Here is a 23,730-nt window from a genome sequence, read left to right as displayed (position 1 = left end):
TATGCAGTATGTATATGTGTATATATGTATGTACTTCAGCTATCATATAACAACAATCAGACAAGATACATTATGCTCTGCAACAAAAACAACATCCTTTTCAGTTTCCACAACAAACTTGTGCAAATAGGCTCACCGTTGATGTTGTTCGCCAAAGCCTTCGAAACCTGATAGACGATGCTTACTGCAGGCACTATATACTGATCACCCAAAGTGGACCTTACTGTGTCCAAGCTTAAGCCAGTGGCAAGAATGATGAATTCCTTCGGTGGTCTGTCAAATAAAAAGGCAACATGAGACATTCTCAGAAAGGGAGCCACTATGTCCGAGAACCTGAGGAATGTAATCATTGTCCTGAATTCATGAGCTGTCAATAAACGAAGAGAATATCCAGTGGTATCTTACTCACGCAAGCATGCTCACAAAAGCAGAGTTCTTTTCTCTCTAAACTTTATCTCTTTGTTCTGCATGCAATAGGTGAAAGCCACTGAACTCTCTATAACTCCAAATGCTAAATATATGTGATCAATGCTTAAAATGAATTCCTTTCTTTTTGCAAAAGCGTAGAAAAGCCAAAGGAAGAGAAAACTTTCCTAACATACTTACAAGGCAAGAAAGGTTTGAAGCCTCTCAAACACACTGTGCCATTTGGACTCCTCAGCCCAAGGGGGTATTTGAAGAGGACCCTCATAAAAGTTGCCCTCTATGATGTACATGGCATCCCAGACGACGTAGTCTAGCAAATTTGCCAACATAGCTGCATCTAATTCCATAGTGATGTTCTGTAGGGAACAGATACATTTGCAAAGACTTTTTATTATTAGTATTATTTTCATTACATAGTACGGTACTGTGTTCAGCTCAAATACTGTTTTACTTGGAAAGTATGATGTGAAGTGTTAAGTGTGGGCTTTAAAAAAATGAAGTAAACTCACCGCAATGATTGGAGGAGAGTTTGGTATCAGCTGCTCGAGGATCAGTGACATGTGTTGGTAATTGCAAATAAATTCCAAGACATCAAACAGCACGACGGAAGACTTATTGGCCAGATAATCCCTGTTGCCATCCAGGAGAAACAGGTGGAAGTTACAAAAAGTGTCGCTTCTGAAGAACATGGCCTGTGATATCTGGAAGAGTAAACATTGAGAGATTTAAGATGTAGATTTGAAATGTTTACCTGGTAGTATAGAGTTTGCTCCTGAAAAATGAATTTGTTATAAAAAATCATCTGCCTTTATATGCACGTCAGTGGAATATTTACAAGTTACTCGAAGAGTTTTATATTATTTTCACAGAGAAATGACACTCTTTTTATCCAAGATACTAACCACCGAGTAATTGCCGAAAAAATCCATATACTCCAGAAGGAACTGTGGCAGAACTTGCATCATGTCAAAGAATTCATTCACCACTGGCTTGTCCGCGTACGCCTGGCATGAAAAAGATCCAATTAACAGATACAATGTGGTAGAAAATCATCACCAGTTTAAAGTATCGAGTAAAGCTGATTAATCAACAGATATCAATGTCCATTGTAAGTATTGCTTGATTATACAAAAATTAAACAAATATTTTTTATTAATAAAGATTCAACCTCCTGAAAATTTAGTTACATTTAAGAATCACTAAAGATACTAGAGAGGCTGAATTCCGGAGTTATAGCACTGTAGTACGCACATACCTTTCTCTCTTGGGAGAAGATTGGCCCTTTATTTACAAAACGGTTTTGTTGCCAGTTATGGAAATACCTGGCCCCTTTAAAAAAATCCAACTAAAAAATTCCTAACGACATATTTTTTTTTTAGTAAATGCCAGCATTGCACAACGAATGTTATCTTTAATAAACAATGGTGTAGTACAGTTCAAATCAAAAGGGATGCGTGCCGGGAAAATATATAGGTTTCTCATCTAAGAGATATTCCACCACATAAGAATGTACCCAGATAGTGACACATCCTTCCAGTATAATGTGGAAGTAAACGCACAGTCTATTCCCTTAATATATAAATAACTTGACCAGGTAAAATTAACATTTTGCAAGCTGGATATCCTCCATGCTTCTGACTATAGTCTTCTGGCAGGTTGGTATGAACGATGAGTAAAGAGCTAAACTGTGGTAATTCTGCATATTACTACTTCAGGTAAGAGAGCTTTGCTACTCTGATACTGCACGTATATCAACCAAACCCAACTGCACGTATACCAACCAAACCCAACTGCACGTATATCAACCAAACCTAACTGCACGTTTATCAACCAAACCCAGTCTCTCAATTATGTATATCTACTTTCAATATGCTAACATAGATCTGGGTGTATTTGAATTTATTTTTCAGTAAAACTGTCCATCCATCTGAATTGTCCTTCCTCTAACAAAGCCCTAAGGTGACGTTTGGGGTTTCTATTAAAGTTGTGATTTACTTGTTCTGCAATTTACCACTTCTTGTCAAAATAAAAATCCAGGGGCAGGTTGTACAGAAATAATCCCGAAAATGGAACATCAGAGCATTTTGATGGAAAAACAATACTGCCTACATAAACAAACATTTTGTTTTCGGAACAAACATTACACATATCAACAGTAACAGATTTCAGTGGTGGCATCAGAAAGTTAATGTAAAGCTGTGTTTTCAACCCAGAAATTTCTACCCATATTTCCATACAATTCTGCAGAATTTACCTCTCTTAAAGCTTTCCATATATCACCTGCTTTTGCAAGAGCCATAGTCAGTCTCACGCTTCGTAGGGTCTGATCCAGCTTGAGAAGGAGTTCCTTGGTGTCCTCTCCTTCTGGAGTCTTACTGAACAAGACTATTGGCTCCAGAAGTTTTGCAAGAATCAGTGTACTGAAAAATGATACAGAAGGTTATTACCATAAATCACTGCTGACGAATGGCTTCTGAATGTGAAAGATTTAAGCATTTGATATCAAATCCCCTACAGTGCTACCACACTTTTTGGCGCTTCACTTTATCGCAGATTTTTGTGGAACATATTTTTCACGTTTCAGGGGGAACTTTCAAAAGGGGTACATGTTATTTGGCAGTTACCATCAGTTATAAGCGTTTTCTGGGGAGTTTTAAATTTCCACAGTGGGTTCTGGATGGATTATGAAATTTAGGGACAAGCCCACGCACTGGGCACAGTGGGTTCTGGAACCTATCCCTGTGAAAAAGTGGGGCAGCATTGTATCTGAGAACTGTTAATCCAATTATAGCTGGTTCACTTAAGGTAGATTCTTGGGTGAGCCCTATGCCTACGAGACGTTTGTTTGGCGGGTGCTGATTGGCTGGGAGCTGCCTACCTCCCGGTACCAGCCAATCAGCGGCCGCCAAACAAACGTCTCTTAAGCATACGGCTCATCCAAGAATCTACCTCAAGTGAACCAACTATAGTACATGAGTTAACACGAGAAACTTCTACCTGTTGTCCCACATTTCATCGGATGTAACGTTAAACACCAAACTTGGGACAGCACGCCACGTTTCAAGGCCCAAGTAAGCACCAAGATCAGAGAACTTTTGAAAGAATGTTCCAGTTTGCACTTGGTGTTGCAGCTGAAACCAGGCTTCCATGTTGTTCTCAAGGGTTTCCCTTATCTCTGCTGTAAACTGTTCCTGCAATGAAAAGATATACGTAGTACTACCAAGGAAAAGAATCTCATTCTGTGATGGGAATTGGATAGAAACGGCACTAAGTATAGAAATGAATGAACAAATGAAAGAGTAGATGTGTCATACTTCACTCCAAAACTAAATCACTGGGGTCCAGGATACTGAACTCTGCAGAAAAAAAAAATGGTGCCAATTGAGCAGAAAGGCAATACCTAATATTATACTACAGTAGTTTAGCATTTATTCTTGTTACTGCACAGTTAAGGAGAGGACAGACAATTTCTTGGGGGGGGGGTGACAAATGATAATTGAAAACCCTAAGCCTCACTGAAAATTTGCTTGCCATTCAGGAAAGATGAAAGCATCAATAAAAGTCTTAGCCTGTGATATCAAAAGCTGATAAACATGTGTTGTCAGTACTATACCAAAATGTGCTCTTCCATTCACTGAAATGGAAAGAATACAAAAGTAATGAGGAACCGCCTGCTGAATCTTCATATCGATAGTTTTCACATTCTATAAACAAAATGCTCACTCTAGCAAATATCTGACAGCTTCATTCTCCTCAAACTTCTGCCACGACAACAGTGATCATTAATTAAAGCACCAGAAAGTGACATTTGCTCCGAATGATTTCGGCAGGAATAAGGGTTTTGGGAAAATATGCTCAGTGAATGGAAGCCGCTACTACGAGCACAAAGTTAACTAGTCCAAAACCAGTTCGGTCAGACTCCAGACCCCTTACCTGGTATAATTCTGTTTTGAAGAAGCCAGCTATTTCTCTGATCACGTCACCTGTGTTTAGTTCACACAATCGCGTCATGGTCACCTGGAAGTTTGGACCCAAGCTCTGTAGGTTTATCTGACACAAACTGCTCCATCCCACTGTTCCTTCTGCTGCTGCGGTTTCTTGCCACAACTGGACCAATTTCCCCACCTATCCAGTGCACAAATGATATACTATTCGTCAGTACTCTGTACAAAGGAAATGCATTCAAAGTATTCTCTATCATACTTCGAATTAAATTTTACAAATACAGTACCCACTTGTTTACTTGTGTTAATCTGGATTATCTTAAAGCAAGTTAGGAAAAATACAAAAAAATAAAAAACTGGCAGATCATTACAAAACATGGCTAAAATGTTCCACAAAAGAAGTTAACAATAATAAAGTATGATAATATGAATATCCTCCTGCATCCTTTCTAATTTTAGTAATATTTCATCTAGAGAAATTTTCATGACAGTTGAAAATACAATTAACAAAAAGGAAGAAATTCCTTTAAAAACTATGTTCAAATCTATTAAAATGTTTTCCAAGTAATCAAATCAATGTATAAAAATATGCATCAGTCACTGTCTCTTCACAATTTTATCTGCAATGACTGTTTTTCCTTTTAGGGAAAGAAGACGAAAAAGCCAAAATGATTTATAAGAAATCTTAAGTAAAAACATTAAATGAACCCTATAGTACAAGTAACTGCAAAACTATGACCAAAGTTTAAGTCATGAGCAATTGAATTCTCCCCTGAACATCTCGAGAAACTACGATTTTTCTTATATAGTAATTCCCTGGTTGCCTGTGATTTCCCTTCAGTCTTAATGTTTGAGAATGATGCCACATTCTAAAATTTGTACAATACAATCTGCTTCATAAAATAAAGGTATACTTATTTCCTTCTTGAGAATGAACCAGATCAAACTTCGTATCTCGAACCTCTTCAGGTCTCTGCGAGACCATGCCTGCGAGATCCTTCAAGGACATCGGGACTAAGGCGGTTATCGTTTCCACGATATTCTGGAGAGCTGGGGAGTCCTTCAACATGTCCAGGAAGCTGGGGGCTGTCCAAGGAAGACGAAAAGTGAACGGAAGAAACAAACAGTAGTGTAGACTCTTATCTTCAAACAAACGCTTCATTTAAATAAAAGATTAAAAGTAGCCAAGCTCTACTTTTAACATGCCAAAGAGAAATATCGCATATCAAGCATGCTTTTTCATTAGAGATATTTGATTTACAGGAAGATGGTGAAGTTTCTGGAACAAACAGGGATTTTTACCGAGTAAGTATTCCGCAAAGGTCTGGTGTAATGTGACCATCCTGAGCAGATTAGATTTGAACACCCGATCCTCTCCTATGATCCATCCTAGAGCAACTTCAGTTGTGTCAAGGCTGTCACTAAAGGTGCTGAAAAGGAAACAAGTAGCTTTTCTGAAACCCTGAAGGGAATATTGTACAGTCTGTACCCTAGGAATGAAAATAAGTAGTCTGGTCAAATGAAGTGTCATTGCGGATCTTTCCTAGATAGTGACCCCCGTGGGTTTTCGGGTTTTTTTGATCAAACTGACAGTCTTTTGTTTATATTTTTACAGTCATCCCCGACGGGCTTGTACTAAACCCGACGCAGTGGTGGATATGTACATGTTTAAATCCCTTGAAGGGTCACGGTCTAGGAAAGACCCAAAATAACTTTATCACACTGAAAAAGAAACATACTTTTGGCCTTTTCTTTCAGATATATGGGCTCTTTCATTCGCGTGCGCGCGAGTCTCCCATACCTGTTAGAATGTCGCAGTGAAATCCTCCTCAGAAGCTCCAGCCACTGTTCCTTCTGAGGTATGTTGGGAGCTGCAGAGTCAAGGCCAAACCTGCATCGCCACCTTCAGCAGGAGTTGATGCATTGCCACTTGGAGATCCCATGTGAAGCGCTTCGTCCATGAAACCTCGCAATCGTGATATAATATCCTTCAGGTACGATAAGCTCTTTTGACTTGAAAACGACCTGGTGTTGTTGTTCTTCGAGGAAGAAATGAAGCAATCTTTAGCTCGCTAAAATGATTTTACATGGACATGCCATTGAGGAATAACAAGAGGCTTATATGCAAATTTTATATCATTCATAAACACATATATATATATATATATATATAGAATATATATATATATATATATATACATATATATTTATATCATACATTATATACATATAGAATAAAGGGATACCTTAGAAAAGAAAAACAACATTAACAATATATCATTCACTGATGACTTCCTATGGCATCAACCACACACTACCATGGCTGCACCATTCACCTCTATAGTGGTTCCCAACATAGGGCATACAGGTGGGTAATTTGATTTTTAAGGGTAGGGGTTGGCAATTTGAGAATGTTTACAACAAGTTAATGGCCTATTAGGCTCCAGTCATGAATTCCAATGACTCCTAGACGTTAATGACATTCTGTCCCAGTATCTCCCACTTCATCTGCCCACCACTTCCTAGGCTGCCTCCTCCTTCATCCGAAGACTTCTGAATTTCATACATTTTTACACAGCTACCACTCTTAATTCTCTCCACACGATCAAACCTCCTTAAAACACTTTTATATGTATTTGTCAATGGTTACCTTATTCCCAGTCTATATATCTCACATTTCTAATCCTTTTCATCCATCTTACTCAGTGTTGAACGTCGACTGACAAACAACTTGCATCTTCACCACAGTCAACATCCTGTCTTCCATTCACATTTCGCCTTAGAAATGAGAAAGTGCAAAAGCTGAGAACAAAATTTGGTCTGCACAGAAGTCTATTTCCTCTGGAATCTACTAAACATTTTTGGCCTCTGATTAGCTTGTTCTAGAAGCCCTTCGAAGGGCCAGTGCGCACGAGTGGTGCCTCTGGCCAGGGAATTCAAATACTTCATGAGTTTGTGATAGTGTAACGATCAGCCATCAGGCACAATTAAAAGTTTAGTAGTTTTGTAGCGGTCAACCGTCAGACTTGACTACATCAACAGTTCACTTCTCCTCAGCTCTTCTGTGCTCTTAGTTACTAAAATCTTATAATTACAGAAACACCCTGTCCAAAATTAACCATTCTAAACTCAGCTCCTTAGAATATCTCTCTGTCTTACAACAGCATCGCCATCATGCTCAAAAGTATATTTCTTAATGCCTCAATGGCGGCCAATTTAGACCACGCGCACACAAAACACAAAAGGCAAATTTGTTGCTTATCGAGCCCATGTTTTGTTGTGATCACACACCTGACGAAGGGTCATATGCTCTTAGGAGAACTCCTTAGATGAATCTCAAAATAAATAAAAGAGGTGCTTATACTTTTGGAAAGAACAATTAATGTGTTTAGAGATATCACTTCCTGTTCATGTATATATTTTATGACATATTAAAGTTCTTTCATGATACACACAATATTTGACGAAGTGCTGCTGTAACTTGAGAAAAATGTAAAAGGTGCAGTTGTAAGCAACGTAGTTATTTTGACGTGGGACTGGAAGATGCTGGGTGGCATCACGTATGTAGTATCACCCACTCTTCATACAATTTCCAGTTAGAAACTATTAGAAACTCATATTTTTGCATCTGTATGGCATATGTGGTGTATAAACATATGTCATTATGTTGTGTTAGTAGTACTAACAGCATTCCACTAAGCGGCATGAAATTTGTGCCAAATAGAAAGTAGTTTTCATTGCGGTTTACATTTATGTAACACTGAAAATTGGCAAAGTACTTACCATATCACTGATGAGCTGATCATATTGAAACCAATCCTTCAGTTCTTGAAATTCGAATGACATGAGGATGGAACAGATGTCTTCCAGGGTATCTTTGAATTGCAAAGAGTCACCTTCTGGACTCTGAAAATCTGAAGTGGAGCAAACATCGCTTAGATTCATGCTGATCAGCTGTGGGTTTCTTTCGATGTTGAAGTGTAGTCCATCCATAAGGTCAATCCAAGACGAGTTTAGAGTATTATGGATCTTCTTCAAAGATGGCGGAAGATTTAACAGAAATGTGTCTGCGGATGAAAATAATACTCTATCTTTTACAGAAGTAATTCAAGGTTCTTCGAGCAGTTAGGTTACTATATCAGTGGCATTATATCACATTTTTCTTGTTGGGGGGCCCAGGTGACAAAAGTCTATGGTATAGATGGGGTGACTGTAAGGGCCCCCAAGAAAGTTTTGGAAGTTTGTGCATCATTTTGGAGCATTTTGAAGCCATATAAGATCCACCTTCGAGTGAAGTTTATTATTATTATGTATTATATTATTTCAAAAGGCTAGGGGAGCAAACCAAGTCTTTGGGGTGGTGGGGGTGGCATCAGTATCTAAGAGTGGCAAGTGCTCCTCAGTTCCCCCCAAAATGACGCCCCCTGGGTTATAGGGGAGATACTTCTTAATTAAGCCTCTCGTATACCAATCATGGAAACAGTGCAAAGGACGCACCACTCATGTCTCTTCCTCTCATGTAGAAACATAAGTAGTACATTATGGACAACATTACCCATGTTTCGAGGAATCTGATCCTTTAGCCAAGACAGGATGACTTCTACATCAGTTAGAACTTCAGTCAATTGCTCGTTCTGTGATGCTGCAAAGTCTAGTGTCATGAACAGCCTGAAAAATGAAAGTGTTGCTATCATCATGACTTCCAAATTCACTCAAGGTATTTATCTCTGGTATTGTACACTGCATACATTTTAGACCCCTGGTGGTTCAAGCACACTTGCCTGTGCTGAATCAGCAAATCCATATTTTATCTGATGTTAAATGTTTGGACAGAATTTTGAGATTGCCAATTGTAGAGTGAATTATTTGTTGACCAAATGTCCTGAATGTCAGTTCATTTGTACTACTATGGTTAAAGAATGGAAAAACTATGACAATAGCAGCTTTCGTAACTAAGTGACAAATATGTACCAGGAGAAAAAATAAAATACTTGTCACAAAACTTACAGAACAATTGGCTACTTACATATCTAAAAACTGTGTAGTTTTTAGGTTTGAAACTAGGCACCTGCTGAAGCCACTCACAAATAACAAAATCACATGGGCAAAATGGTTCATGGTATTTTCAAACTGTATCAATTTATATGTATATTCTTCACTCGTCACAGAAGTTACAGGGCAGATTATCTATTTTAAAAACCAATCTATATTTATACTAAGAATTTATTAAAAAGTTGAAAGAGATGAAAAGGAATTTTTGTTTAACATGAAAATATCTTAGGAACAGTAGATAGATGTTTGTTTGTATCGTGTTTTTACGTTGCATGGAACCAGTGGTTATTCAGGGATGATCACATTTCTCATGTTCTCACTCAAAACGGGAACATACTGTCAATCACAACCACTAAGACTGAGTCAGAACAGGCTAGTTGGTCAGCAGGACACTTTAAAAGAAAGAAATCAGAACAGCAAATACTTTAGTAAGTACACAGCTGCAGAGTCTAGGAGGGTATTGATTCTGGGACGGACATAAAAGGAAAGGTACTGTGCTGATGGAATGAATATTCTGTAGTTGTTGAATGTAAGTAGAGTATAGAAGACAGGCAGATTTAAATCAAGGGTACAAAGCAAATTTGAGAATGTATGTACAGGGAACTGATGAGAATTTCAAAGGTTGGAACAATGAAAAGGCACCATGTGTTTATAAGATAAGTGAGAGCTAGCGGAATGGCAGTGGTGAATGGCCAGGAAATCTTAAGCTTCTTACAACAATTAGAATGTTTATGATCTTTCTTTACTGCACCCTGTTTAAGTTATCATTTCTGCTGACACAGGCTGGCTACCAAGAATGGGTAAACTCAAGATCACTACCACATTTATATTCAAACATATGAACTGTGAAAAGTATCAGACTCTGGAGTCAGGAGACTCGCAGATTACTACATGGGCTTCATATCCGGAGCACACTGAACAAGACTCACCAGTTCATCTGCGCTTTCTCAAGGCCTTCGTAAAAGAGCCTTGACTCCGCAACGATTGCCTCCCAAAGCTTCCGCAGACTGGCAAACTCTGTGATATTTTCTGGATTAAAGCTGGCTACGGCACTGACGAGAAATTCTCCGGTTGACTCCAAATCCTCCAATAGCACACGAGGAACGACCAAGTTGCCATGCTGGAAGGAGGTCTGGAAGATGGTTGTTATCTTTTAGTAAATTGCTAGGTTTGACATCGTCATTGCCTTGAAATATGGAATGACCTTGAAATGCCCTTGAAGAGCAAATGCTGAATCAATGTGCAACATCCCAGTGTAGTACTGACTTTCATTTTGAACTCAAAAGCTGTCCTGTCCTCTTATCCATTTCACATTTAAACTAGTAGCCGGCAACCTCAACATCTCCCAACCCAAGGTATATTCTGTACAACCTAACATATGTTTGCATTCGTCTTCTTCCCCACTGGTATCAATATGCTAAGGTGTCCTCCAGTGCCTTTACGCATACTCCTCTCCAACTACCTACTGAAATCATTTTCCTTCACTACACTCTTCCTCAAATCCTCCTTCACTGTATTACTCCTTATTCTGAGCCTCCTTGAAATTCTACCCCTGATTCCACCACCAGTCCTTTCCACTCCTTCTTCCTCACTCATCCTCACCATATGCCCCTATGATCTGAATCTCGACTCTCTTATTATATCAGTAATCGTTACCAACCAGTAATCATTACCTACCAGGTAGTACTTCTAATTTCTTCATTTTGCAGCCTTTCACGCAGTGAGATTCCCAAAATTAACCTCAGCTTCTGTTCCTTTTCTTTTGAATGCCCATGTTTCTGAACCATACATCACACCGGTCTGATTACAAGCCAATAGATCTTTAAGTTTATTTGGCATTCTTGTGTCTCACACTAGCCCTGCTACCTCCCTTCATTTCCTCCAAGTTGCTTTTATCCTACTTTCAACCACAGCTTCATACCTTCCCTCCTGCTTCAAAGCAAATCCTCAGTATCTGAAATTCTCTACCTGTTTTAAATTTAGGCCTATTCGAATAACCTGTCCCCTTCCTACTTGCTGGAAATCACAACCTCTCTTTTACCCACATTGACCTTACCCCACTTAAAACGACGCCTGCTGTTCTCTTGCCCTTTTTTGCAATTCTTCTTCACCAGATCAACTACATTTACCAACACCTGTAGATCCCTTCACTCAATACATCCATAAACATAAATTGACTTAGTGCCGACACTTCATGTTAACCAACTCTAACTTCAAACATTTCTGTTTTGCCACAGGTGGATATTAATACTATCTTTGTTCTTATCCAAATCCAGTATATGTATATATACACTTTAGTATATGTTTGTGTGTTTGTTTCATGTGTGCATTTACATGAACCTGGGTCTCTGTGCATTCGAATAATACCCATTAAAGTTATGGATGATAAGGCAAGTAGTATAGTTCTCTAGAGTTACTATGAATATGATCAAGTTCAAAGGTGTCTCGCTAACTATGACAAATATATGAAAAGCTTTTGCAAGCACTATGTCATATAAATACACACACCCACATACATGCACACCATCGCTATCATCATATCACAGACATCTAACACTAGACGAAAGAAATCCTGATCAGTTGGCCCTTTTACATGATGGTTGAACAGAGATCGACTCTTACCAGAGCATCGACCAGAGCACTTGCGAGTGGTGACTGCAAATTGGGCGGTTCAGGGTGGGTAGAGATGTAGCAGGCAAGCGCCACAAGGGAGCTCTGATTGACACTCCTTTCACACGTGGAGTTGACTGCAGCCATCCAGTCCATGGAAAGCTCTCCCTGGAAAGAAAATGAAATGTCAGTAGGCCAAGAAAAAACAACAGACTTGTGTAGTTTTTGTAAACTTTATACATTCACATTTATTAACTGACAATTTAGTGACGTTTCTGCTACATTTGTGTAGGTTTTCCATCTTTCATTAAATATCATCAAAAGAAAAATATTAATTTATATCAATTTAGATGAATTCATTTATTTATTCTTAAGACTTACTGAACCATGCACATTAACTTATTCTTCTAAAATGGCTGTTCAGTGACAATCTGAAAGTCTGAATGTAAAAGGATGAATATGAATTTGAGTTTCGGTAAAGAAATTAGACAACCAAAGGTATAAAATCATTTTTGACTCTAAGTTCACTTTGCATGCCAACATTTCATTCAATCACCTGTTTGATCGCAAACCTCCTGTGGGTACTTTCGGTAGTGCTGGAAGACGGAACCTTGTTTTATACGATATGGTTGACTGCCACAACAACCGCCTCCGAATAGCTTAAAACGGCGAAAACTTGACATCCCCCAGAAAAACACCTATTACTGCCTATTTTGATAGTTCAAACCCCAAAAGTCCCTCTGAGAATGCTTATACCTGCCTATTTTAATGGATTTACCATGAAAAATGTATTGAGGCAAGAACAAATAAAAAAACAGTAATTAGTGGATCCTATTTCTCTTTGAAAGATTCATGGAAAATGCAAATTTTCCGCGAATATGTGGATATACTTCCACTTAAAAATCCGCAAATAAGTGAAGCCGTTAATCCAGAACCACAAATAGGCAGGTCGACTGTGCTACAAACATCTTTGCAGACCAACATACTCAGGTTTGAGACACCCAAATGCCATACAATACATGTTCTTTACCCCAATATTTTGGAGCCTCAGTTCCATAAATATTTTGGCTTCCAAAATCACGATACTTGTGTGATAGAGACAAGAAAAAAATTCTCAAATCTGCATTTGTTTGTTTGTCTGTATGGTGCTTTTACATTGCATGGAACCAGTGGTTATTCAGCAACGGGACCAACGGCTTTACGTGACTTCCGAACCACGTCGAGGGTGAACTTCTATCACCAGAAATACACATCTCTCACTCCTCAATGGAATGGCCGGGAATCGAACCCGCGACCACCGAGGTGGCACGCTAATACCATACCAACCACGCCGCTGAGGCGCTCTCTAAAATCTACGTGAAAAATCAGATGTTTTTGTTTTATGTCTCCACGTTCTTACAATAAGTAATTTAGGTTGGCCTTTCATCACTTTTCATTTCATTTTTATACATTTTTTAAAGTTATGATCCGACTCAAGTTGGATTCGACGTAAGTCGAGCCACAGGAACGGATCTCTGCTATGACTTTAGAACTGCCCGTGTTAAGGTACAAAATTGTAGGATAAGTTTACGGTTCACATTTGAGTGTGGAGTAGTTGATGTTTGCAGGACAAATTATTGTCTGCTGACAGCAAAAAGAGAGGCTGCAAATCCAAGTTTCAAAGGGTTTTGCAAGAGTAGGACGTTGAGAATGAAATTCAGCAGGAGTAAAGTAATAAGGTTAAAGGCTGGTACATAAATGTCAACATGCAAAGTGGAGGACTTGAACTGTTATGTGTATTTATGCATTTTGAAGCAAGTATAAAAGAACACTGTCGAAAGAGAGGAGGGTTGAGGGAAATAAGTAAACCATAGCAGGTAAATGGAAGTGGGATATCTTTGGAAGCAAAATCTTACATCTATATGAGAGGAATTTCGAAGCAGCTTTCATTTTATAGGAAAAAAATGTTAAGGATGAACAAAAAACGAAGCCAGCATTAAAAACTGTGAACATTAATTTTAAGCTTAGTGTATTTGGAGTAGGAAGGGTCGCAAAAGGGAGTGAAAATGTAGATACATTGATGTGCTAAGCATTTTAGCATAGGTGATAAGGAATATTGCTTTTTGAGGTATTAGTTACACAATGAAAGGTAAAAGAAAAGCTGAAAGTGGCAGTGGCCTTTTCCGTTTGTTTTTCTCACGAGCCACCTGATGGATGTTCCAACTAGCAGAGTTACGTTACCAATATACCTATTTCATATCACATAAGCATTATGTGAACACGAAAAGGAACCACCAGTAACCTCAGTTTGTATAAAAAAAATATTATCTGACTATGACCAAAAAAGTGAATGACTTGCCGTCACTGAGGAGACAAAATACTTTGTCAGTTCCTGAAGGAGAAAATCAGCAGTTCCTTTCGGGTCTCTCTGTAGGAAAATAACCGGTAGGTAGTCTTCAGGCAGACCTATAAACCTTCCCAATGATGGTGGCCCTGTAATGAAAAATGAGATGCAAGATGACACTGCACTGTTTTAATGGAAGGCTGTGCACAATACACAATTTTTTGAAAAATTTGCAAGATACTTTATATCAATGAAAAGTCTTCAATGTGTTTTCACTGCCAAAACTGAGAGTAACCCAGTGCACCAGCAATATCTCTAATTCCAGTTTCACAGAGAAACAGATTAGTCAGACTCTACAAACTCTGAGGCCTTTAATATTTGGCAACTTTCACACCATTTAAATCTGTAAGAACATTATTATTTTTCTTGCAGACTGCACAAGAGATATACATAATATGGATGCTGTTGACCCAAAGTGAAGAGACTCCTCTGCCACTTAACTGGAATAAACAGCAATTCACTTTGTGCTCCTCCACGCTGAGGTACATTTTGAGTGGCACCGTGATAGTAAGCGGTCTTGCGAAGTGCCAGTGTTTTGGGGTACATGTTAACTACATAATACCCTAAACCAGAGGCACTTCCCAGGACTATACTTGCTACTACTGCAGTATCAGTATCTAGGTAAATATCTAATTTCTGCAAACTTTGTTCTTGTGTCTCATACTGAACATACAGACTAATCTATTCATACCATTCAAGAGTTCGATGATGGCCCTTCCAATGGCATTTGCATGGTACATGAAGAACTGGATCTGTGAATAGAGGGACTGGGTGCTGGGAAACTTGTCAAACCAATGCAGGGTGACTTCCACTGTCCCTGCCATTGCTCTGTAAAGACGATGTTGAAATGGACATCGTAAAATGAATCAGGTAGTACAACGCTTAAGAAAGGTACGATGGATTGTAACACTTAAAAAGGCAGTAGATAAAACCTATTCTAAGGAACAAGCACTTTTGCAGTGCTTGCAGTTCTATAAACTACTATGATAAAGCATAAAATTCCTTCAAGAGGTAACACTGCAGACTTATAGGGATGCAAGGAATAGTAGCATTTTTGATGAACAATACACTCACTAATGACTTAGGTTCATGAAATTCTGAAGACGTACCTGTAAATCTGATTTTCATCGAAAGAAGGCAAAGAGAAGGCCTGTCGCATCTCTTCCATAAACGTAAGCATGACGTCTGTCAACTCCTGCGTGAATTTCGGGCTGGACTGGACCAAAGTCGTGGCGAAGTTCTTCACCAGATGCATCGAATGACTCACATTAATGTGACTGGGAACTGCATTTTCAACCTGCAGATGAAGTGGAAAAAGTTAAAGAAAATATTCTAAATGATCTTACAATAACTGCAAAATTACTGCTACTTGTCTTTGACGCACATGCACACGTATAATATATGTATGTACGTAAAAAAGTATGCATGTATGTACATAATGTATGTATGGTTTGGGTTTGACTGAGAAAGTAAGAGAGATGAGAAAAAAGTTGGTAGTGGAAAAGCAGTGTGAGTCTCGAGATAGTGTGAGAGTGATATCAGTCGAGAAAAAATATTTCTAAATTTTGAGAGTAAAGGGGAAAATCTTCATGACCAAAGTGAGCCCAGTATTGAAAAATCTTATCTTTAGAGAGAAGATTAATTTGTTGGGTGTAAAAGTGGGACTGATACAAAGGCATGTGATGGTTTAACCTTTGTTTCATATTTTACAGATGGAGTAAAGAAAGAAATTTAAGAAAGGACAGAAGACCAGAAAACAGGTTGTGAACAGAGTTAGGGTGGCTGCTTTATGCTGATCCTGCAATGTTACTGGGTTGAAGTGACGAGAGCCTCAGCAACAAGCAAGAATCTGAAGGTGTCTTAGGAGGAGATAGTTAAATCTAAATGTTAGAAAGAATTAGGTAATGATGATAAATGGGAGTCAGGAAATTGAGAAAGGAATGTCAGTATGTAAATGGATGCAAGTTGTATTTGAGGATAAATGTAACATGTTGGTAAGATAAAAGATGTGAAACAAAAGGCGAAGCAAGGAATGTAGCAGGGTGTAAGCAAAAGCTTTGAAAGAGAAAATGAATATTATGTCATGAAAAGCTGGGATGCATGAAAGGATTGTAAGGCAGATTCCCTTCATGATGATCAAGTCTGGATGTTGGATCTGAATGAAAGGAAAATCAGTGAAATTAATGAAATGGTTCGTCAGAAAGGATGAGTCATTTGGAAATAAAGGCTGGTGGCCTACGAGTCTTTTTAGATGGTATGGTGACGTAAGGCATCTAGAGAATGTTGAATAGATAAAGCTGAAGAGGAGAGAGATGAAGCAACATAAGAGTTGAATGGTACAGCGTAGGTAGCATGATGAGACGTGATGCTGAAGATTCTTCTATGAAGTCATATGAAGCAGCTAATTTGGTAAGAGTCTCTCGCATTGTTTGTTATTCCTTGATTCAGCCGGAAAAAGATGAATGCAACGGTGCCATTCCCATTTGGGAAAAGAGCTTAGAGTGAAAACAAAAAGTACAGGCAGTCCCTGGGTTACGACGGGGGTTCCGTTTTTGAGACGCGTCGTAAGCTGAAAATCGTCGTAAGCCGAAACATCATCAAAAATCCTTAGAAAACCTTACTTCTAATGCTTTGGGTGCATTGAAAACTATGTAAACTGCATTCTTATTGCATTTTTCATCAAAAACAAATATTGATTATTTTGCATTTTTGGTGTCCTATTTCTTGTGCCAGACGAGTGTTGTAGGCGTCGTAACTCTGGAACATGCATCGTTACCCTGGAAATAATTTCTGATGAATATAATCTTAAAGCGCCTTAACCTCAGAACGTTGTAAGCCGAACCCGTCGTAACCCGGGGACTGCCTGTATTTACAATGAAGTTCCCTTGTCACATCCTGACTCAACCCACAACTTTCACTCATACTGAAGCCAGGATGATGATGATGATAATGTTGACTGTCATGTAGTGCAGCTTTTTCAGTCCGATGGAATCCTGTGTGATTACTTACGAGATCCCGCATACTTTGTGATAACTTTGGATCAAAGGAAGCTATCTCCTGGGAAATCCTTGTGCCATTTTCACATAAATACTTTTCGAGTCTTCTGACATTCTCCTTGATGTCCTCCAGATCGGACCAAGACTCGGGCAGTTTATCAATGTCAGAAGAAGACGGATAAGTTGTAGTCAAAGTTACAGACCCACAGGGATACTTCATCCAGTCTTGAGTCCCATTTACCACCAAGGTGAAGGCTTCCTGCAGGAGATTAGGAGAGATTATGAAGGGAATCAATCGGGCTTTGGTGGGGAAATCAAACAGTTACCAGTCAAATTTCAAGATGTGAATACATTTCGAGTCAGAAGGCCCTATTGGGAGAGAATTTGAGTCTAAGAACAACAAACACATTAGTAAACCTATGGTTGGGTATTTCATGAGCAGTATCTAATACATATGCATACTATATACGGTATACATACATAAATATATGTATACTATATATATGTATACATATGACGGGAAAAATGTTCTATTACAACAGAATTCCATCTAATAAAAGGAGCCCATAAAAATGCCAAATTATATAGAAAGTAAGTACTTTAACTACCTGAAGAGAGAGACAGCAGTCTCTGAAATATAGTACTCACTTTCTATATTTTGGCATTTTAATAGGATCCTTTTATTAACATATCTATATATATATATATATATATTATATTAATAATATATATTATATCTATATATATATAATATATATAAGTATATATATTTATATATATATATATATATATAGATATATATGTGTTATAGAGTAATATGATTCTTTTATCCTGACAGGAACATCTCTAACACAAACCTCCGGCACTCCATTCAAAGTCCAAAGGTAAGGGATTGCCAGGACCCGCGGTACAACTACGCTGTCCTGTAGAAGGCCATAAGTGTAAGGTAACTTCACCTTGAACCATTCTTGCAGAGACCCAGTACCTGAAAATGACAAACTTTGGGTCAACGTTGTATTTTCAGTTTCACATAACCTGACCCACCACCCAGAATCGTGGCATAAGACAGCAGCTTGATTTTTATCTACTTTCATAAAGTCCTTGGGCGTTCCTATTGTGTAGGAATGGCAAGAGCTTGGTTAATAACTACTGTAATGTACCTAAACAAAAAATATCCCAACTCACATAACTTTCTTTACCCTATTTAATCCCTTATTGCTTGTCAGAAGTCCCAAGTTTAGGACAATCTTTGTAAAACAAAAAAAAAACAAAAACAAAAAAAGAACAAAAAATAACTTATGCATACAAAGGTTATTACACTCTGTGGTTAATTTTTTTAGATTAAGAACAGCTGTTCTGCATTAACAAAAGAACTGGATTAAGGAATTTTAACAATTCATTTTTCTTTGGAATCTCATTCGAACCTCTTGTGCCAAATGGGTTTGAAAACATACTGACCTGACTTTAAAAAAATTATATTAATTCAATACTACATTGGTGATTGCATAATTATTTCTAGTTATTTCATAACTAACAATATTCAGTCTAATGAAGTCTTTGACTGCCACTATCATTAACCAAGAGAACCACAAGTGTGTTTTTCACTGGAAGCATTCCAATCTGATCTGGGTACGCAATAAGCAGTTGCTGGCGCCTTGTCGGTTTCTCTGTTACCCTGACATCTACTGTGTTTGGAATTTTCCCAAGACGAGATGGCAGGTATTTTGGAGTTGTGTATGGGTGTGTGTGTTTGGCCTTTATGCTACAAAAGCCACTCATCCCAACTCCCTACAATGCCCCCACCACCCTACCTCTTCAGTTAAAATATATGTGACACTTCTGCTATCACCCCATGTACAGTAACTAGTTTGTGGAAAACAGAACAACAGCGTTTGCTATTAAGTTCAAATTTATCTATTCATTCCTGTGGCTATCAAGTTCGTTTTTAGTCTAGTATGTCTTACAAGTGTGTAATGTTAGTGAATCACATATCATGTCTTGCTTGGAGACAGGCTGAGCGGTAGGGGGAGCTTTCTTGAGTGAAGGAATTTGGTACGTAAGCGTTTTAACCGAGAGACCACTCGTCTTGTCGTCAAGCATGCACATTTGTTTGCACGTATGTTACAGGTCTAATAGACCAAGGCACTTGTGAAAGTCTCATTCCTTTTGGTGAGAAGAAAGAGGTCAGTTGGTACACGTCAGGTGTCGGGAGAGAAAACCCCCATCGTAAAGGTATGGCACATATTTTTGTAAGACTTAGAAAACCATTACGTTTGAAAAGAGAGAGAAGTGTGAAATACATTCTTTTACTTAATTACTTTGAAAAGAGTGATGTGTGAAGTGCATCTTTTATCCATTGTTATCTTTATTACAGATGGGTTCTATTCCATGGTACTAGAGACGGGATTCTCTAACCTGACTAATATAATGAACCTATTGACATTCTGGGTCTAGGAGTGAATTCTTGGTCAGGAGGGTAGAGTGATAACTTCCTAGTTTTCTTTATGGGCAGATTTGGGTTTTTGTCATTATGACTTGTTAATCATTATTCTATATTCATCTGCTTTGGGTAATAAATAGTATATTTTTAATACCTACATGATCTTAATAGCCTAATGACATGTTTGCAGACAGAGGGCACCATTGACAACAGGTAAGGTTTCCAATTTGTGTACTTTTAATAAAAGGGTGGTTAGATATGTATCTTAAATTCTTCGTGCACAGATGAAGAAAGTGGTATCACCAGGAGAAAACTATTTCTTATATAGAAAACTAACTAAGAAACAAATACAGTGGACTTCCACCTATTCGCAGTTCCAGATTTGCTGCTTCAACTCTTCGTGGATTTCCTGACGAACGGGATTGGGGCATCCAATGTATTTCGCCGTGTTTAGTACTGGCCCCTGGGTGGTAATTACAGTCGTCCGAACAAATATTACTTAAAATTCTTATTCAGGAAGTAAAACTGCATAGAAAAACTGCAACTGCCATAGTCTAGGTCGCCGTGGAATAGCACCCTAGATCTACCGAAATTACAGTTTAAACTAATAACATCAATACCCTCGGCCAAAACCTGCAATCCTCACTTTCATTAATAATGCAACCTTAAATCTTTACACAAATAAAAACCTTAACAGCCTATCATATCAGCAACTAGTAGTCCAGTGGTATATCCTTATCAGTGAAATAATTCCTACTTCAGGCACCTCTGGCTATTAACAGCTTGCAATGTCACTATTGCAGCACACATGCCACTATGCTGGGCATCACCCATTGGGCTAGTGCATCAAGTAGGCCAGGTGGGTTGGTTGGTCAACCAGAACACACAATTTCCAAAATATGATTCTCCCAAAACAGTTCCCTAAACAAGGATCTCCCAGTTTACCAACAGGCGAAGCAACTGACTGCCTAGCCACTAACGCCATCTATTGTCAAGAGTATAAATATTTCCCTTGTACTATAAGCATTTTCAGGGGGCGACAAGTATTCAAAGATTTTAGTATTTTGCAGGGGGTTGTGGTATGCATCCCCTGCGAATACGGGGGTCGATTGTACTCTTTCAACACTCGTAAATGGCTGGTATTGGCATTAGATATTCATATCTTAATGATTGTAAGCCTCGCAGTGCTCCCCTCAAACAGATAATGCTGAACTTACTCTGGACTTGAAGCAAGATATCATGCACTGCGCTGAGTAACCCCAGAAGCTGCGGCACAGGGGCTGGCACCTCAATCGTGGGGCTTTCCAGCATCTGCAAGACTGCTGACACACCATCAAAGCTGCAAAAGAAAACCCTTTTCCCTCTAGTTTTGGTTACTTATCAGATCGACCAATCTAGGCCTGAGAATTGTCATTAGATATATGCAATGAGCAGAGAATAAAATGTAGATATCCTTACGCGTTGTTTGGAACCACCCGGAATAAGATATTAGACATATGGCGATTAAGATCAAGGTCTTGAAGATGCCATGGCGATTTCACAACGCGCAGAACTTGAAGGACGGTGTCCAAAACAGATGCAACAACGTCTGCGAAAGAAACATTGTACAAAATCATTCCTGAGTCATATAATCCTCTCGTTTTTACAGGGATACATGAACAAGGTATAGAAATGTTTTCATGAGCTTTCCAGATAATATAACGTAATTTAAACCTACCAGAGAAGACCTCTACAGGCTGAGCACTAAGCAGGAAAACGATTTCTTGACGTATCAGGTGAAGGAGGTCTGCTCTTTCCAATTCACTCAAACTACTTCGGGCCATTGTGATGCAGATTTGGGTACTGTTAAGGAGATAAACCAAAGTTCTTGATTTTTTGAATAAAAAATTGGATTTACGTGCAAAGCTAATATCATAATAAGGAGGGTATGTGAGTTAGGTATTTGTATGGTCCATACAGAAGTAAGGAGTAATGAATTTGATGTGATTATAAACAGAAATCAGTTGGCTAACCCTGTCATGAAAGAAGTCACGCTGCAGACTGATCTGATCAGCATTAACTTTAGAGTCAAAATAATAATTGTAAACCTTCAGTCTGCTAAATTGATATTCTCTGGTTACCATTCCTTGAGGTCTCTCATTATAATTGTGAATAACTGTGCAACGTCAACAATTAAATCTTTCTATATAGGAATTAATCCATACAAGAAGCTCGCACAAACAGATATACAAATGTTAACATAAACTGCAATTCGCAGCTCATAAGGCGGAATTTTATAAGGGGAACTCACATGTTTTGCAATAAGCCCTTGGTGTCAGTGAAACCATACTCCATCTTCTGTATGATCTCCAGATCCACCGCGGGGATTTCGCCCAAGTAACCACCGACAGCCTCAGCGACAGAACGCTTCCGTCTCTTGGGTTCGTCTTGGAACAAAACGTTAAACGAAGAGGTGACAGTCTTGATGGTCTCCTCCAGTTCTTGCATGAGGTCTTTAACGGTGGATGCGGAGAACGAGTCCAGCAGCTACAAAGTAAGTATATCTTAGTTTTACCTGACCACTGAGCTCTCCTAGGCCTAGGGCTGGCCCGAAGGATTAGATATTTTTACGTGTCTAGGAACCAATTGTTTACCTAGCAACGGGACCTACAGCTTATTGTGGGATTCTAACCACATTATATCGAGAAATGAATTTCTATCACCAGAAATAAATTCCTCTGGTTCCGCGTTGGCCGAGTCAAGGATCGAACTCCGGACCACCGGACTGGCAGCCGAGCGCGAAACCCACTTGGCCAACGTGGAACACCAACAGCTACAAATAAATATGATAATATGGTAATAACCTAAAATAGGAAAATAAAATGAAACAATGTGGACCAAAACAGTAACTCATTTGATTTTTGACAATGAGACGAACGCCAAAAGTGCAATACAAAATGCTGGAATGGAATACGTATAGAGTTTAGGCCAAAAGCCAAGCACTGGGACCTATGAGGCCATCCAGTGCTGGAAAGGAAATTGAGAGTAAGTAGGTTTGACAGGTGTAACAGGAGGAAAACCTTTAGCAGTTGCACTATGAAATAACTGTTAGGAGAGGGTGGATAGCAAGAGGGAAAATGATAATATGAATGGAGGTACAGTAAAAGGAATGAAAGGGGTTGCAGCTAGGGGCCTAAGGGACTCTGCAGACCTTTAGTTATGCCTACAGCACATCGCATGAGGTGTACTGATGGCTATAGCCCCCTAAGGAGACAAAATATATGGGATTAATGAAAAGTATTGAAGAAATCCATAAACTAGATGCAAAAGAGGAATGTGCAAGCAACTCTCTATAACAAAATTTCCTGAAATTCGACAAGTGTAGAGAAAGAAGAGAGACCGGAAGTAAAAGAGAAAAAGCTAGTTGAAGAAATGTGAGAAAGTAGAATTCATCCGACCGAATTAACGAAATCCTGCAATAATTTTGCTGAAGAGATGATGGTAAGTTCTAAGAGGAAGCAATTGCCAAAAAGGGAGTAAACAGAGAGAACAAGGAGAAAGAAGTACATTACGTAGGTTAATGTCGATTAAACAGAAAGAACACGAAGGAAAAAGAAGTACATTAGGCAAATGGTAATCATCAAAGTGACGTCATCTCACAGGCAAAGCCACCTACCTCCTGCAGTGCACTGGGATCAGACAAAGGTTCCATCAGAGCCTCGATCTCGTACAGATTTCTGACGCTGTCCCGGTCACAGAGGATTTTTTCAAATGTCTCCCAGTCACTCGAACTGATGTTTGGCCAAGAACTTTTAGCACAAGTCCACGTAGCCAGCCTCTTCTCTTGCACGAGTACCTGTTTAGCATTGTAGAGGAGAAATGTTAACTGTGATATAGCAG

At 38.8% G+C, this 23,730-nt stretch overlaps 1 protein-coding gene across 1 annotated transcript in view; it reads right to left on the bottom strand.

Moving 5' to 3' along the window:
• LOC135205206 (uncharacterized) overlaps positions 1 to 23,730 on the bottom strand; it is a 167,050-nt gene that overhangs the window by 99,850 nt on the left and 43,470 nt on the right. Inside the window, exons 14-37 of the mRNA XM_064235569.1 lie at positions 23,507 to 23,686; positions 22,142 to 22,377; positions 21,569 to 21,693; positions 21,310 to 21,439; positions 21,069 to 21,190; positions 18,269 to 18,396; positions 17,425 to 17,670; positions 15,525 to 15,712; positions 15,107 to 15,243; positions 14,367 to 14,504; positions 12,045 to 12,196; positions 10,352 to 10,554; positions 8,926 to 9,038; positions 8,154 to 8,437; positions 6,201 to 6,409; positions 5,673 to 5,860; positions 5,332 to 5,456; positions 4,360 to 4,551; positions 3,424 to 3,617; positions 2,681 to 2,846; positions 1,329 to 1,430; positions 936 to 1,127; positions 607 to 782; positions 137 to 273 (exon numbers count right to left, since the gene is read on the bottom strand). Coding sequence (XP_064091639.1) covers positions 137 to 273; positions 607 to 782; positions 936 to 1,127; positions 1,329 to 1,430; positions 2,681 to 2,846; positions 3,424 to 3,617; positions 4,360 to 4,551; positions 5,332 to 5,456; positions 5,673 to 5,860; positions 6,201 to 6,409; positions 8,154 to 8,437; positions 8,926 to 9,038; positions 10,352 to 10,554; positions 12,045 to 12,196; positions 14,367 to 14,504; positions 15,107 to 15,243; positions 15,525 to 15,712; positions 17,425 to 17,670; positions 18,269 to 18,396; positions 21,069 to 21,190; positions 21,310 to 21,439; positions 21,569 to 21,693; positions 22,142 to 22,377; positions 23,507 to 23,686 — 4,063 coding nt within the window. The remainder of the gene's footprint in view (positions 1 to 136; positions 274 to 606; positions 783 to 935; positions 1,128 to 1,328; positions 1,431 to 2,680; positions 2,847 to 3,423; positions 3,618 to 4,359; positions 4,552 to 5,331; positions 5,457 to 5,672; positions 5,861 to 6,200; positions 6,410 to 8,153; positions 8,438 to 8,925; positions 9,039 to 10,351; positions 10,555 to 12,044; positions 12,197 to 14,366; positions 14,505 to 15,106; positions 15,244 to 15,524; positions 15,713 to 17,424; positions 17,671 to 18,268; positions 18,397 to 21,068; positions 21,191 to 21,309; positions 21,440 to 21,568; positions 21,694 to 22,141; positions 22,378 to 23,506; positions 23,687 to 23,730) is intronic.

This window comes from Macrobrachium nipponense, chromosome 49 (assembly GCF_015104395.2).
Source record: "Macrobrachium nipponense isolate FS-2020 chromosome 49, ASM1510439v2, whole genome shotgun sequence".
In the NCBI taxonomy this organism is placed as follows: Eukaryota; Metazoa; Arthropoda; class Malacostraca; order Decapoda; family Palaemonidae; genus Macrobrachium; species Macrobrachium nipponense.
The sequence above is the reverse complement of the archived record's forward strand: the minus strand, read 5'-3'. Positions and strand labels throughout refer to the sequence as shown.